Raw genomic sequence first — 17,403 nt, 5'->3', positions numbered from 1 at the left:
AGGTGTTCATTAGGACATTGGTTTCAATCTATCAGACCAACCTATAGAACTGTGAAAGTTTGTCCCTGAGCCATATGATAATTTTTTCCTACTCTCCTACTCAACATATCCATATTGATTCAAATAATGACTGCACCATTTTATTTCTTTCACCAAGTTCATTAATGCTACTTTCCTACTAAACTTCTAGTCGAGACACTTCTTTTGGAAGTTCCACTAACAGTTAGCCATTATAGGATAGTGTTTTGCAGTACCTGGAATTAAACCCCTTATCCGAAAGCAAAATACCTAAGAACAAAAATTAATTGGAAGAAATTTTCTACTCATTTGTTGGGCATAAGAAGAACAAGCACCAATATGACTGCGTTATTTTAACAATGAGAAAACATCCTTGAAAAACTTTAACAAGAAAAAAGGCTGGATTTATGTTGATGAACCTTGCATACTAGGATTGTCTCATTTCCTATAGTCTCTTTATTTCACAAAGTACATGAAGGTATTGGAAAATTATTTTATATACCCAGCCTTTCTGAGTTGAAAATTGAAATAATAGATTGGTTTTCAGCACACTTCTGACAAGTTTAAAGGTACTTTTTGAAATATCATTTTTACTAAATCTATCACGAAAGACTGAATTGCTTTCCACTATCGTACTTGTTCATCAATTAGACATTGTTTATACTTATACGGTTTTCTCATATGTTTCCTAAAAATTTATCTTTACTCATTGTCTTTCCTGAATCATGATACTCAAGTAAACTTTTACATTATCCGGCAGTTTCCGTTGTCCTACTGCATTCATTTCTACAGGTTTATTCAGGTCAGATAATCATATAGCGACATTTTTTCTTCTTTTCATTTAGCTCATATGCCTTCAGTACTGAACTTCAGAACTATATTGCTGTTGGTGTACTTCAAATTCCAAACGTCTGCACTAACCGTTCTCGTATACTTCATATTATTGTGATAAATTCGATTTCATAACTCTGGATGTAAAAGGATGTTAAAAACCAACGTTTTCCCTGCGGGACATATCATTCTGCTTAAAAATGTACATCTAACCTCGTCTGTTTGTTTACACCTCACTTCAGTGACGTGAAATTTCTAATCTACGCCAATGCGCGCTAGTGTGACGTCATTGGACGCAGCCGAGTATTTCCGATCTGCACTTGCGCCTCCTTTTCTATATCTCCTTGACTTGGCATACGTTTCAAAGCAGTTTTAAACAATCGAACCAATGCTTGATGTTCATGAAGTAGTTGCAACAGATCTTGAAGAATTATTCTTTTCACATCTGCATTAATAGATTGACGTTCATCAAGTTGATCATCCACATTGCCTATGAAGTAAATTCGGAGGAATTTATGCTGTGCATCTTCAAGTAGTTGTAATGATCCAATTCGATGGTGAATCTGGCTATGGAATAGCAGAAAGGAAAGACAAAATAAGTGATTTGAAATCATTAATATTAACATTTTATTCTTACCTTGAATGTTGGATTCAATCCACGTTCTTGAATTACATCTGCTCCAAATAAAGTCATTTGGAAACACCCATTGTATTTTTTTGTGTTAGATAGTAAAAGTCTTGATTCGGATGTTTCTCCACGGAGGACAGAATTCAATGAATCAGGTGGGGGAGGCAATAATGGCAATTTCACCATTTAAACAGCACAATCCCGGAATTTATACAGCAAACCTCAATGCATCGCAATAGCAGCATCCATCAGGCCAATTACAACGGAATCGTGAGAGTTGTAGTCAATTGAACTATCATATTGAAAAGCTATTCCTTTCAAATTTCTATTTGAGTTCCTTCTCGTTCGTGGACGATTACGATTAGCTTAAAGCTGTCTCATATCCATGTGAGTAATTCGACGTAACCGTAAACCGTAAACGTAATTAAGAGAGGCACTCTTTGCTCTGGTGTTCGTGAGTCACGAAGTGGGGCCATACCTACACGGCGCTGAACCCGTGCTCTTTCTTGATTTTCTACAGAGGATAAACTCGAAATATTCCGAAGCCTAGTAGTATTGCGGCTTCGTTGAGATTAAGATGTCTAAAACACTGGTGTGTGCACTTGTCACTTTTTGCAAGCATCAACATTTCAGAAAATCGGGGATATGGGATCAGTTTCGTGGCGGCGCCACCATGTCATTTGCTTCGTTCTATCCTTGTTCTACCAAAGGAAGTCCAATGATCTCTCGTTTTATTTTGTTTTCGTTGATATATCGAATATCGATCAACGAGTTCAAAATATGAACTGGTCCATCTTGTCAGCTCTTAAGGATTATTTGTGATTTACAGTTTAATTTTCTTTGTGAAAACAAATCTGTTAATATTTCAACACTATCGAATGAGGGTTCGAAGGAGTATTTACTATTCTTCTTCAAAATAATTTCCGTTTGACAAATTGCATTCGTGAGGGGGGTAATTCAATATGATTTTAATAAAACACAGTTGACGGAAAGGGAATTTTCACTGCATCTACTCATACAGAATATTTGAAGAACAGACTCGAATAGATTTATGTATTTCTGACTCTCAATACATGTTCACAATTCACATGACGTATTTCCAATACAGTTTCTTTGAAATATTGCTGAAGTTGCCATAAAACTTAGCAATATCCGTCCCGAATGTTCGTTCATCTGATTTGGTTCTGCCTCAAATTCCAACAACACCGAATTCTTAGCTGTAGTTCTTGATTGTCCATACAGAAAAATGAACTTACTGAACGACATGTCGAATATATGAACGTTCTACACCCTTTCTCGAAACTAATACATTTTCACACACCAATAATCGCTTATAAATACAACATATTCGTAGGTCGTAGTAAAGGATTCAAATTATTTTCAAATATCAATTGACAATGCTCTGTCAAATTCTAAACAGCGCTACCTACAGTGGGAAAAACGAAACTGATCCCATATCCCCACGAAATTAAAAACAAAATCGAATCAGTGAATACACCAGAGTTTTAGACATCTTAGTTGAGATGTATTAGAACTTCTGGCACGTGGCATCATACATAAATAACACTGGAGGAAACAAAAATCGTTACAAATCAAAATAACGATGGAATTAACTGATCACTGTATGTAAAAACCACTTTAGTTTTGCAAATACAAAATAAATATAATAAACTACAAAGAACAACGCTGAAAATTCGAACTGAAGCCTGTAGTTGAACATTGACATACTATTCTCGTATTATCTATTGCTATAAGGTCTATGATAAAATGTCGTTTACTCACCTTAAATCTCTTAATTTTATAAACTGTATGAAACATTGAACTCAATCTTGAACAACTCCCACTAAAACAATTTTGTTTGGAACCCAGCACTGACCTATTTCAATTCGCTACGTCACACTAATGCAGCTTTCACAGGTTACATAAATAAACCTTGTCTTTGTCTGTGGTACTTTTACTTCTTCTTCTTCAAGTATTTCAGTACTTTCACTTCATAGAACACAATATATGACGCTAAGATGTTTTCTTCTCTTTCTTTAGTGCCGATTTATCATAAAACTCAAAGTTCGTACACATAACTATGTTTATAATTTTAAAGTATTGAATTTATGAGTTCATTTTCAATTTCTAATCACGGGCTACCACAGTTTGCTTTAGTTTAAATTCAGTACTTTTCAACCTCTCGTTATGAATTTTTCCTTAGGGTTCGGTAGAAAGACAGGTGTAATGACACCTGGACTCAGATGCGATAATATCATTAGAAAATGAAGTTCACTGAATTGATATCAAATATAATACTTTCATTAAAACGCTATCAACCGTAGCGACACCTACTGGCGTTATTCGCAAGAAGAAAAATTAATTCCTTTTTTTTTATTTCATCAAATTCTTCAGAGTTTCATTGTATTTTATGTTAACCCGGCCGTAGAAGAATCCAAAAAATCATCTTTCATAACTAGGTTTTTCAATTAATGAGATCATAATTCTAGATTTTTCACAGGATATAGGAAACGTGAATGGTCAAAAACTAAACCCAACTAATGCCGACGTTTCGCGGATATATTTCCACTTCTTCAGGGCTTTCATAACAAACAGTTCATCCAATCTTGAGTTATAAATGGTGTGATTCACAAAATGGCCGACTTAGTTTTATATGTAAAGAAGTGCTCGGCTTTCGTAGTGTTTCACGTTTGTCACCAAAAAATTCAATTAAATTGTTACATAATTATAATTTCAAAGTTCCTTTTTTCAGTTCATTGTCAGGCAACAATTTTTTCTACTTGATTTGCCCCTGACAAATTAGTGCAAGAATTTACGCAGGAGCAAATCGGTTATTTCAATTGATTTTTTTCCAGAGATTGGGAGTGAAAACCCCGAAAAATTTCAGAAAAGTTAATGAATACCGAATGAAATTTAATTTTTTTGAAATTTTGGTTACCATGTTGTCTGAATATGCAGATTTGACTAGATTTGATGGAGTATTATAATTGCATGTGAAAAAACTAGAAATACCTTGTTCTCTTTAGTTTGTTCTGCTTTTTTCGAATATTCCATCAAATTAAAGGAATTTTGATATGCAGGGTGTTATTTTTTGGGTTGACTTCATTATAAATTTTCTCTAGGCCGAACCTGAAAAAAACATTCAGATACTTTGTCAAAAATGACGGCGAAATTCATCCGAACCTAGATATCAGGGCTACGGCCCCGATATACATATAGAAAGAATGAGCATTTACAGAACGGGCCAACAGACCAATTGAGAAGAGATTGAAATAAGAACAGAAACCCATCGAAACAATCTCACAAAAGATAAATACATGAACCAATGGAGAAGCAGGATTAGGTTTTAGTGGGCCTTAAGCTCAGTGAGAAACCCCCTCAAGAAAACTTCTTTCTGAAGTTTTCCCCCCCGTTACATAGAAAAATAAAGACCTAGCAACCGAATATAAATATAAAAGCCTACAAACAGATTCTATAATGAATGATTTTTCGTAGAGAATTCATATGCGTCAAGGAATAATCCTTTTTCTTCCACAGCCGCCCTTTGCGGAATAATGAAATTATACTACCTCATTCATTATCGCAAATTTTTGTTTTGTTTTTGTTTTGGCTGTGACTAGAGTCCCGACTCGGGATCTGTGTCCAGTCCCGACTGACGAATTCAAATGACTCAATTACCAAACAAGTCTCTTGGCCTTACTCGGGATCCTTGTTCAGTACCGACAATTGTGAAAGGGTTTTGAGGTTATGTTCGCGAATCGTATAATATTATTTATGAATAGTTGCGACAAAATTCAAGGAGTGATTCCTCATCAAAAAATAGTGTGGGCTTTTTCTGAATCAAGATTGAAAAGACAGGAGAAAATACCATCATGGAATTTGAGAATGGAAGGTGTAGCAAAGTATGCAATTCGAACTAGTGAGAAAGTTGAAAATTGCTTAGTGTAAATTGATCCAGAGGAATTGCCAGACGTTATCTTTGATTCAGAAGTGAACCTCTTTCTTACGGCGATTCTTGACTAAAAAAATGTGATCGATAAAGGAAGCTGCCAAATAAATTTGTGAAATGTATGATATTTTATACGAAATAATAATACAATGCTTTTACAACATATTTATCTTCAAATACATGCACGATTGAAATATGAATCATTTTTTCTATTTGACTGGGTGTAAGCTTATGATTTGTACTGAAAATTGAGTTTTTCGCTACTCCTTTCACTGCTTAATAAGTTCCGAGTCGGGACTAGTCACAGCCTTAAATTTTTCGGAAATTAGGAGCACCTACCTTCAATGACGCCATATCCGAGACAGATCTGTGCGTCTGGATGGTTTCAAGTTGATCTAGGCACCAATCTAGTTCATCCATGGTTTCCATAGCCATTTTCATAAATGCATCATCTGAAATATATGAGAGGAATATTAATTCTTATGCATTAAATCAGCAACGCAATTAAACAAGAAACAGCGTCAGTAAGCAATAGAGGACAACATCAACGCCCCCAACGAAATTTACCTACCACTGAAAAAGCAGCCAGAAAAAATTCATGTCGATAATGCATTTCGAAATTCGAGTGACCCTAAATTCCGGGCGATAAGGAAGAGTTCTGAAGATAAATTGATTTTAACATGAGAAGATACGTTACTGAGTTTGAAGGAAAAAACCCTCCTAATAGCAATTGTCCCACTCAATACATCCAAGAAACTATCAGTCTAATTGACATTCCAAATAAGGACGTTTCACTCGAGTACCTTGAAAGGTTTTTACAGAAGGAACAATCTGGATTGAACAATTATCTACGAAATCTTGGTTCAATGAAGTTACTAGATGCATTGTCATTGACATGACATTATCACAATCGTAGAAAAGAAATAGGCTATCAAGGAACTACTCAACTGGAAATCACATGAAACTGATAGTTCACAGAACTTCTGGATCGTGCATGAAAAATCAACTACCATAATAAACGATGTCATCACAAATCCTGAAAGAATGCTACTACTTCTTAAACATATCACAACACACTTATTCCCTAAAGAACAGGAGAATACAGACGACATAACCAAATATTTATAGATCACATTCCTTCCAATAAGTATGTATTGTACGGTTTTAAGGGTTAATCAAATTGTCTTCTTTATTGATGTCTAATTAATTTGCCCAACAAATACAATATTTATGTTCAAAGACTAACTCCTATTTGCTTACACAGTCACTAATTTACTCCAACTAATTTGCAATTTGGATTAACTCTTCACTTGACACTATTCAGAACACGCACTGCCCTAGGGTCCACCGTTCATTACTTTTATACCAATCCCTGTTCAAGAATGTTTAAGCAGCGTCCAGAACTATCGCAACGTTTTGAGCAAAGACTTACGTATTCTGGGTATTCGGACGTCACACTGTCCCATCCTTGGGACGTTCGGAGCCCAGGACCAGGGTCTCACCCGGGTTGGTGTGTGCAGCACTCCTGTTGTTCGAAATAGCATTTCACAATCCTCTCCATGTGACCGCTCGGGTTGAAACTGCATACCAGTATCTTCGAACCCGTTCTATTGAATATAACCTGCAGCATGTTTTGAACGATTCTCCAGTTGAGTTGATCCAGATCACGCTCGCACGTAGTCGTCACTAACTATCTCCATTCCGGTCTTACACGTGAACTTCAGATCACAAGGCAACCTAATTTCACGACCAAATATAATAAAGGGTTTTCTCAACAATAACTCTGTTTCGTAAATCAAAATAAAACAATGAATTCAAATGACAATGCCTCAAATCAATTGGTCCATCGCTACCAGTATTATATCCATCTTCGGTCTTTGGAAATGAGCCAGCAATATAGATGGCGTCTCGTTCCAGAGAACTGCCTACGTTATACTGCTTAATTGGTGCACTAAAATTTCCCCTCAGGCCGTTCGATGATGCACATTATCTGCATTCCCAGCATCAATCCTGGATGTCTTCCTCGCAGTTGACCCCGTAAAAACGCCAACTAATCATTTCTAGCGATTTCTTGATACCGAAGTGCCCACCAGAATTTCCGTCATGTAGTTTCCCTAATACGTCTGACACTCAACTCTTGGGAATTATCTGTTGATTTCTGAATGCGGTACCCTCGTCATTCTCGGTACACCTCTACAGTGGTCCATCCTTCAAAATGATTAAAAAACTCTGTGCGCCAGGATTGAAATGATCCACTTCTTCACATCTCTACGTCTCTGCCCTTTTTCCTTTCAGTAAAGAAACATCTTTAATTCTGGATCACCTTCTTGGTACTGCATTAGGGATTGCGTTAGCCAATTCGAATCCACGATGATTTTTCTCAAACAGAATTCCTTATCATCTATTTAACTGAAATATGAGGAGTCGTGTCTTTCCTAAATATCACTGGTTAAATGTTTCATGTTCACATCTCTTGAATAGAATTTTCATACTTCCAATTCTCAAGACTTCATTCCACATATTCATGCTTGATGATTGCGGCATATCGTAGCCGCGTAGCCGTGATCGGTCTCACCTTATTCTGTCCCCTGTGCGAAGCTTGTTTGGCAACTTCAAATTCTAGTGCACGGGACTTTATCCAAAGTCCAAGGTCGAGCCAATCTCAGCGTCCACTGAGTCTTCATATCTCTCGAGCTATCGACGAAGGTCTGGACAGCGAGAAATTATAGGAAGCTATCCGGTCCTGTAGGATAGGCCTGTCTGAATAACCTCGCCATGTCTCCTTCGGATTCCAGCAAAGTTTCTACGATCTTCTGATGACGACTCGTGATCTTGACGTTATACACTTGTTGAAGGCATGCATCACCATATCTCATCTGCAGTTTATTTATCGAAGCTTCGTGATTTCCTTGTTGACATGACATCTCCCTTCCAACCACTGGCATTGGCTGCTGCTTCAAATTGCTTTTGCTCCAAGCTGATTTTCCAACAGAAATTGGAGGTTGGATCTTCATTCGCCCTGGTTCACCCCAGGTAGATAGAACAATATTTGCCGGATTTCCAGCTCAATCGCTACTCCAGGCATTTCACATGTCCTCCAAATTTTTCTTGCATTTCGGCTTCTATATCACCTAATCTTTCTTTCACGTTTCCAACTCTGTCTTCAACATTTCTGCTCTTTGTGCAGAACACAATCTGTGTATAACGAACATCTATTTTATTACGAGACCCAATTCAAGGGGGACCTGGCGCCACCCGCGCTCAGGACATTGGCATACCCTCGACTATGTGATCGTGAGAAGGAAAGATCTGAAAGAGGTGTTGGTCACTAAACCCAGAGCAGATCTGGAGTGCTGGACTGATCATGGGCTGGTAATCTCGAGAATGAAAATCTCAATGCGCCCAAAATACCAACGCAAGCCGAAGTATCCAAGAGAGCGCCTTCAAATATCCAAACTACAAAACCCTTCTACAAAGGACAGATTCACAGCTGCCGTCAAAGATAGCCTAACACCATCGGATTATAACGACGACATTGAGACTCATTGGCTCCGTTTCAAGTCATCCCTTACAAATACAGCGAAAGAAATACTGGGCACAGAACGCTCCCGAAAATCCCCAGACTGGTTTGCCGACAGCGAAACTCATATCGCACCCCTTTTGGACGCAAAACACAAAGCGATGAAAACCGCAATTAACAAGCCTGGCGATGTTGCAGCCCAAATAGGTTTCATAAACATAAAACGCGAGGTCCGTCAAGAAATAAGAAAAATCAAGGACAGCTGGTGGAAAGAAAAAGCTAGGGAAATACAAGCTTACGCCGATAACCATGACTACAGGCGTTTTTTCGAAGCTATTAAAACTGTTTACGGTCCAAGCAGAAAAGCTAGCTTTCCTATAAGAGATGCTCATGGAGCTATTTTAACTGATGATAGAAAAATTCTCGAAAGATGGAAGGAGCATTACTCACAGGTCTTGAATCAAAATAACGACTCGGATTTATCCATTTTAGACCTGCTTCCCGCGTATAGTCCGATGACATCGCTTGATGACGAAATTTCAATGTCGGAAATCATAAGCGCGATTAAAAATATGAAAAATGATAAGTCACCTGGTCTAGACGGCATTCCGGCGGAGATATTCAAAGCCTTGGATGAGGACATTGTCGATAGTCTCCTAATACTATTCCGCAAGATCTGGGAACAACAATTACAGGGGCATATCGTTGCTTAATGTGGCCGGTAACATTCTCTCGAAGATTATGGCTAATCGTCTGGTTCCACTCTTAGAGAAGCTTTTACCTGAATCCCAGTGCGGCTTTCGACCAAATCGAGGTACGGTGGACCTAATTTTTACACTGCGACAGCTACAAGAAAAGGCCCGTGAACAACAATCAAGGATTTATACAGCCTTCATCGATTTAAGCAAGGCATTCGACTCGGTGAATCGGAGAGCGCTCTGGAAAATCATGGCACGTCTAGGAGTACCCGAAAAATTCCTAGCAGTGTGTAAAAGCATTCATACCAACAACACCGCTAGAATACAGCATAATGGCTCTACAACCGACCATTTCTCAACCAACTCTGGAATAAAACAAGGCTGCGTATTAGCGCCTTTACTGTTCAATATTTTCGCCATAGCTGTATCGATAGTTGCTGACATGAGCATGCCCGTAAGAGGTGTTGGGATAAGATTCAGATTTGATGGAGGCCTGTTTAACCTGAAGCGCCTCAGAGCAAAAACCCGTACCAAGTTTATCACGGAACTTCAATATGCAGACGACTGTTCACTCATCGCTAGCAGCTCAGAGGATCTACAGATAATGATGGACACCTATAAACATGTATACGAAGCTTTAGGCCTTAGACTCAATATTGACAAGACCAAAATCCTGGTAAGTCCGCCAGAAAGCCTTCAAACAGATATCAGCCTGGACAATGAAACTCTAGAACAGGTCGAGCAGTTCAAATACTTGGGAAGCTTCATAAATACTAGGGCTAACCTTGACACGGAAATACACAACCGTATCAATTCGGCATCACGGGCATTCTGGAAGCTGAAGGACAGAGTGTTCCAAAATCAAGACCTCAATCTGAAGACCAAGACAGCTGTTTACAGAGCAGTGGTCCTCCCAACGCTTCTTTACGGAAGCGAAAGCTGGACTCCCTACAGGCGACATATTAAACAGCTTGAACAGACGCAGCAACGTCATCTAAGACAGATAATGCACATCAGATGGTTCCACAAAGTTTCGAATGCAGAAGTCTTGCAGCGCGCGAGTTGTACAACAATTGAGACTCAAGTAACGAGGGCCCGACTCAGATGGAGCGGCCACATTCTGAGGATGCGAACTCACTGAGGGAGCCCGGAAACCAGGAGGCCAGTATAAGCGGTTTGAGGATACACTGCATCAATCCCTAAAATCAGTTAATGCTAATCATAACTGGAAACAACTAGCGTTAGACAGGTCACAGTGGAGGTCTTTGGTCCACAGTTATTATGGAGAATCGAGAAGGATACAGCGGCGGCCAGATCTGGTTGGAGACTATCCATGCCCTGAGTGTGGAAGGATCTGCAGGTCACGGTTGGTTCTCTTTAGTCACAGGAGGGCACACAGTCGCAACTAGCACTAAGAAGTTACAAGTCTTTTCGAATTTTTTTTTTTTTCTGTCCTTCTTCTTTTTGTAGATTTATTCCCGGTAACGGGATACAGCAATGAATGATGAATCAACATTTCCAATCTTTCCTTTCATGTTTTCTATTCTTTTGTCCAGCTCAGAGTAATTGTTCCTCAACTCATATCCTATAGTATATGTCACTTTATATCCAAAATTATCTTATACTTAAACTAATAAATAACAAATTAACTAAGACACTCTTGTTTATTTCCACTCGTCCGTCGCTTTCACTGTGACCTGTACTGTACTACTAACTGACTTTATTTTTTTTTTTATGTGGCAGGGGGAAAATCTGCAAGACAGACGAACACACCCTGTCCTGAGGGGGAACAAGTTTGGGGATTCTCACTCTCCTGAGCTCGAGACCCACTAAAAAACCTAAACTGCTTCTTCATAGGTTCCGGGCATTTTGCCTATTAACCAGTTGACTCTCATGGTTTCTGGACTTTCAAACGATCATAGTCGTGTTGATAGTTGTATGCTGCCTATATCTTTTTTAGGTTAAGCTCTCCTTTGGTTACATTTAAATCCTTAACTGATCTCTCGGTCTTCGGTGGTAGGTTCTCGACCTTCTAGCTTCTTATATTGGATCGTAGTCGACTAATCTTCGTTGTTCCTCATTTGGATGCTGTTTGGCTTTGTCGAATATCCTTTCCGCCTTTCTCTTCATAAATTCTGTAACTGGTTCCCATTCCAAGTCCTTGTTGATTTGTTTGTAGATCCATCGCCATTCTAAGGAGTTTATTCTCAGTGGCCTGTATTCTCTTGATGTGGGTCTTGGCTGCGAAGCCCCATGCCGCCGATCCATATGTGAGTTGTGGTCGCGCGATAGTTTTAATCATCGTCAACTTGATGTTCTTATTCATATGACCTCTTCTGCCTATGAGTAGTTCATCTATGGTTTCCTGCATGTATGATCGTCGATGTCTGAATGCTATTTCTTTGTCATCTGCGTACAAGGTGAGCATATTTCTAGCATTCTTCGGGATATCATGAACGTATATTACGTAAAGCAGAGGTCCAAGTACCGATCCTTGAGGCACTCCCGCTTCCAATTGTCTGGTTTGAGAGGTTGCTCCATCTATCTTCACATAAAAGTTTCTACTTCTCAGATAGTTCCTTATAATCTTGCACAGCTTGGTCGAATATCCCGCTTTTTTCATCTTGTAGATCAGGCCTTCGTGCCATACTCTATCAAAAGGTCTCTCGATATCCATCAGAATCCTGTTTGGTCTGTACTCCTTCGGTGACGTATTCTATGAGCCGTAGCAATTGGAGCTCAGTCGAATGTTCTCGTCGAAATCCAAATTGTTCGGGTGGAATTATCTTCAACATTTCTGTTTCCTCATTCAGCCTTTTAGTGATAACCCTCTCGACGGTTTTTCCTAGTGCTGATAGTAGACTGATTGGTCTTTACTTTTGAGGAAATTTCCGTTCCTTTCCAGGCTTCTTGAAAACTATCATTTCTGCAGTTTTTCAACCTTTTTGGGTGGTATTCGGTCCTCATCACTCCGTTTGTTATATTCGTCAAGGCTGCTATTCCTTTTCTAGGCAATTTCTTCAACATATAATTCGTTATCCTTCTCCAGGCGCTTTCCTGTTTTTCAATTTCATTATGATCTCTTTGATCTCTGTTGGTGAAGCGGTTTTGGAATGATTTCGGTTTCCGGTGATTCCATCATCAGTTTTTCGTTTGCCTCCACTTCTTCTTCTTCTGGATCTTCATTGTCATCATCATTTCTGTAGTTTATTCTGGCTTCTCTCTCAATTGAGTCGGCAAGAGCCTCGGCTTTTTCAAGTCTCGTTTGCTCCATGCAGTGGAGGTATAACTGTCCGTTCTCGTCGTAGGCGTTTTTGCATTTTCCAAGCCGAGTGATCTATTGTATTCAGTTCCCTTAATATCTGGTGCCATCTGTTATTACGCAGTTCTGTAAAAGCATTTTTCAATATCTGACTATGCTTATTCAGTTTCTTCTTGTCTTCTTCTCTTTTTATTGTTCTGTAGATTTTTCTGAGTCTTCTGTTCTCTTTATAAGATGTGCTGAGAAAAGTGTGTAAGGTGTTATTGCCGTGAATTGGATATTACGTCAAGAAGTTTGAAAGTTTAAGGCAAGTCACTTGTAGCATTATTAGTCCTTACGTAGTGCATACCTGAGGGCTATTTACCGCTTTCTTTAGCCTTTGGACTGGCTGAGAATACTTAACTACCGTTTAAACTTGATCTAGTGATCGTAGACTGTGTAGAGTGCCAGCTTCCGCTTCCGTTATTCGATTGCCGTTGGGTATTTATGGTGATTATTTGGTTAATATTGCCGACTTCCGACCGATCAAGTTACAGGTTGACAGCTTCTTCCGACCTGCTGTTCGACTCGCAGCCATTTTGAGGGTCACAGAGAGAGAGAAGGAGAGAGACAGAGAGACAGCACTGCAATTGGATTGAGAACAGCCACGGTACCGATTTCCGCCGACAGAGAGAATGACTTGCCAGGATTTCAAAAGTTAACCGTAATTACCGTCTATTTCCACCGTACTCCTGTGGAGTGACCGTACACAATTTTAACAGTATTTACCGTCTATTTCAACCGTATTTTCCTGGAGAGACCGTATTTCATCAGCCGCCCCCACACCCACACCGAACAGGCCGCAGGTTGACATCAACATTTGTAATAACTTGCACATTTCTGTATATAATTTAATCCAATAGGAATAAAGGACTGAACGTTTATTTTGTTGCCAGTTATTTGTCCAGTGAGAGTTAGTTCCTTAAATCAGTTAGAGCTAGATTTTCGTCAGAAGAGGTAGGTACTCTTTTTGAACGATTAAAAACCGTCAGAAAGCAGAAACCAAGAAGACGTTACCACCCTAGTTTTCACTGCTACCCTTCTCCACTGATCATTCAAGTCTACCCGGGCTCTCCAATTCTTTGGAGATTCTGTGAGAGACGTGGTGTTCCACTGATTGCCCCACTGGCTCCCGAGCAAAGTTAAGGAGCGTCCAGGGTGAAAGAAAAAGCCCATCACAAAGTTCCTTTATATCCCTTGGCGTATCTCCATGTGAATGTTTCGAAATTGGTTTCCTTTTTCTCTTGGTGCTTTCTTGATAGGCTTCTTTTATTTGAATTTCCAATTTTTTAACTGCTTCATCTAATTCATCCCGGGTGTTTATTTTGGGAATTTCCGTAATTTTCTCCTGAAGTAAACTCTTATATTTCTCCCAGTCTGTGCGATCTTTGGTTTGTTTCTCTTCTTCGTTTCTTGGGCCATGTCCCATTATGAATTCTATGGGATTGTGGTCTGAAGTTCTGTCTTCTATTGTATCAATGCTGAGTTCTTCAGTGATGTCCTTCATTACGACAATGTCCAGTACATCGGGTAGTCCATTTACTCTTGGTATGTAGGTGGTTATATCAGATCCTATCACAACTGCATTAAGTTTTTCAGCATAAATCTTCATTCTTCTCCCGTTGGTATTTTCCACCGTACTGTTCCATTCCTGCGATTTGCAGTTATAATTTTCGGGTGTCTTCCTTCTAGTAGCATTTTTTGATCCTCTTACAGCATGTTCTTATCCGGTGATTTATAAGTTGACATAATCTTCACTTGTCCTCGATTGCTATTCACAATAATCGATATTGCTTCTGCTTCTTGACTATTGAATATTTGGTCGAAATGGTGATCCATATTCCTTCTTGCCAGTATAGCAACGCCACCTGTGCAGTTAGGTCTATCATTTCTGTAAATATCGTAATTGGGAAATGCTATCCGAACGTTGGGGTTAAGTCATAGCTAAAGAGCTATGACCACCTGGTCTCTCCCTTCAATCAGTTCTTCAAAGTCTGGTCTGTGGGCTCCCAATCCTTCGACATTTCAAGAGACGATTATGAGATTGTTCTTTATTATTATTATTATTATTAATTTCCAAAAAGAGTAGGGATTATACCCATAAACTCAAAAATACAAAATAAAAATGGAATGCTCCAATACATAAACTAGATAACTCGCACGTATGTTCACAGTCACTTGAAAAGTCATTTGAAAAATCACTTGAAAAGTCAATTCTGGTTCTGAATGAGCAGATCGAGTCGGTTTTTGAACGTGTTCACCGAGTTGGCACCAACCACACTATGTGGAAGACGATTCCATCCATCGAAAACTCTATTGGAGAGAAACACTTGACGCTGTGTAGTCCTAAAATTCTCCTTGGCCAGTTTGAAGGCATGGCCGCGGAGTTGTGTGCTACTTCTTCTATAGATGTGATCGAGATTCACGCCAAAAAGCCCATGCAATGCTCGATACGTCACAATAAGATCTCCTCTATCTCGTCGATCTCCAAAGGTTTGGAGATTCATCAGTCTCAAACGAGCGTGATAGTCAGGCCTTATCTTCCCAAAAGGAATCCTTGTGTTCCAACGCTGCACAGACTCAAGAAGAAGTTGATCGCTCTTAAGAGAAGGACACCACACTGGTCCAGCATACTCCATCAAAGGGCGCACATAGCTGCAATAAAGTGTCCTACAAGTTTCCAAGCTGCAGCCCCTAAAGGATCTCTGTATCATGTAGGTCATCTGTCTGGCTTTTGCTGCAACAGCCGCCACGTGGCGGGACCAGCTCAGATCATTAGAAACTATGACGCCCAGATCATTATAGTGGTCAACGGGGCTCAAGCGTCGTATCAGCCATTAAATATTCTTAATAATTTGCTGCATCTTCTTCTCAATCTCTTCTTCCAGATTCTGCATCATCGTGTTCAGGAGGTTTTTCGCGAACTCATCCAGTTCCTCAGTGATTCCAGAAATTCCTTTCCTGGTTTCGGCTTTTTTTGGGGTTTTTGCCTTTTTCGTCTTTTTCTGTGGTTTCTTCGCCTCTTTGACTGCTCTAGTTGCAGTTTCCTGGGGTTTCTTCACTTCCGTAGAGTTTTGGACTGGCTTCGGAGTATTTTATGTTGGCCTCGAGCTGGTTTGGTTCGATCTTCGAGATCTCTTGGTCTTTTTAGTGGCCAATTTCCATTCACTAGATCCCTAGTAGCTGGCTGGATGTCCTTGCTCTCCACCGAGAACACAAGAAGAATTCCGCTCCTCGTTCTCCCTGGTGATCGTGCACTCCTTAATGCTGTGATTTTCCGAGCATTTCACTCACCTCCATGAAAAAGTGCACTTACTTTTGGCATGTCCATATCGCTGACAACGATAACATTGTCCGGGACCGGTTGACCTTCTCCTAGGTTCAACAACACAGTTCATGTTGTAGAGCCTTCTCACCTCGAAGATACCCTTATTCTAGGTTTTAACCAGCAATAAGGGCATCGGGCTCTTTGTTACTATATATTTGAGGTCATCCTTATGATCTCAGCATCGACTAACTGTCCTATTTCTCCGCTGGGCTTATAAAGGCGCCGGAAACATTCTGGCGGTTTCACGCCTCCAGGGCTGGATTGGTTACACTGTCCCCTCCGAATGTTCTGCCCCAGAACACATTACGTGAGTTTTTCCGAGGACCGTGGCGAAACTTGCAATCCTCACCAATCCTACTGTAGTCTTTTTGATGGAAATAGCACTCCACAGTTTTTCAAGGCTTCTTGGATTGCTTCGGGTTAAAATTACCTACTAAGATCCGTATACTAGTCTCCTGAAATACCACCTCCAGCATGCTTCGCACAACCCGCCAATTGAGCTGGTCCAGTCCAGAACCGAGCATGGGAATAGCTAATTTCCCAGCTAATTGAAGGTCTTCATTCAAGCTATGCAGTGCCATCCATAGATTCTGATAGGTTGGCTTCTGATGTTGATTGGTGACTAGGTGATAAATGAACTGACCTTCAGCCCTCAATTTCAAAGCTTTTCCGATTCTTGGCTGCTGTCGCAATAATTCTTTCTGATGTCCAAATTTGTTTATGAATACTCTTGCTGCGCCTTTGCTCATACCAAGGTCGTTCGCTACACAATGAGCGATAGAGTATTCCTCAGAAACTAAAAGAAGTCTCGATGTACTTCCTGTGTGACGCCGAACCGCGCAACGCGTGTCTCACCATAGCAATCTATAAGCCTCTGGTAATCGCTGCTACCTTGCATCGGAGCTTCCAGAAGATGTACCTCTTCTTCGTCCTGCGCGTACGGGGCTAACCGGTTGAAATGGACAACCTTCGGTTTTCCTCTGGGGGGCTTCCTTATCCTGTAAACTAAATAATTTATCCACTTGATAACTTCATACGGTCCCTCCCACTGTCTCTCGGAAAAAAACCAATCCTCCTTTGTGGATTATGCAACCACATCAGATCTCCAGCGGTGAATCCACTTTCACTTG

The 17,403-nt window shown here is 39.9% G+C and overlaps 1 protein-coding gene across 1 annotated transcript in view; it reads right to left on the bottom strand.

The window, feature by feature from the left end:
- Window positions 1–17,403, bottom strand: part of LOC123313577 (cAMP-specific 3',5'-cyclic phosphodiesterase, isoforms N/G-like) — a 411,318-nt gene that overhangs the window by 61,131 nt on the left and 332,784 nt on the right. Inside the window, exon 7 of the mRNA XM_044898521.1 lies at window positions 5,766–5,878. Within this exon, the coding sequence (XP_044754456.1) occupies window positions 5,766–5,878 (113 nt within the window). The remainder of the gene's footprint in view (window positions 1–5,765; window positions 5,879–17,403) is intronic.

Source organism: Coccinella septempunctata, chromosome 5 (assembly GCF_907165205.1).
Source record: "Coccinella septempunctata chromosome 5, icCocSept1.1, whole genome shotgun sequence".
NCBI classification, from domain to species: Eukaryota; Metazoa; Arthropoda; class Insecta; order Coleoptera; family Coccinellidae; genus Coccinella; species Coccinella septempunctata.
The sequence above is the reverse complement of the archived record's forward strand: the minus strand, read 5'-3'. Positions and strand labels throughout refer to the sequence as shown.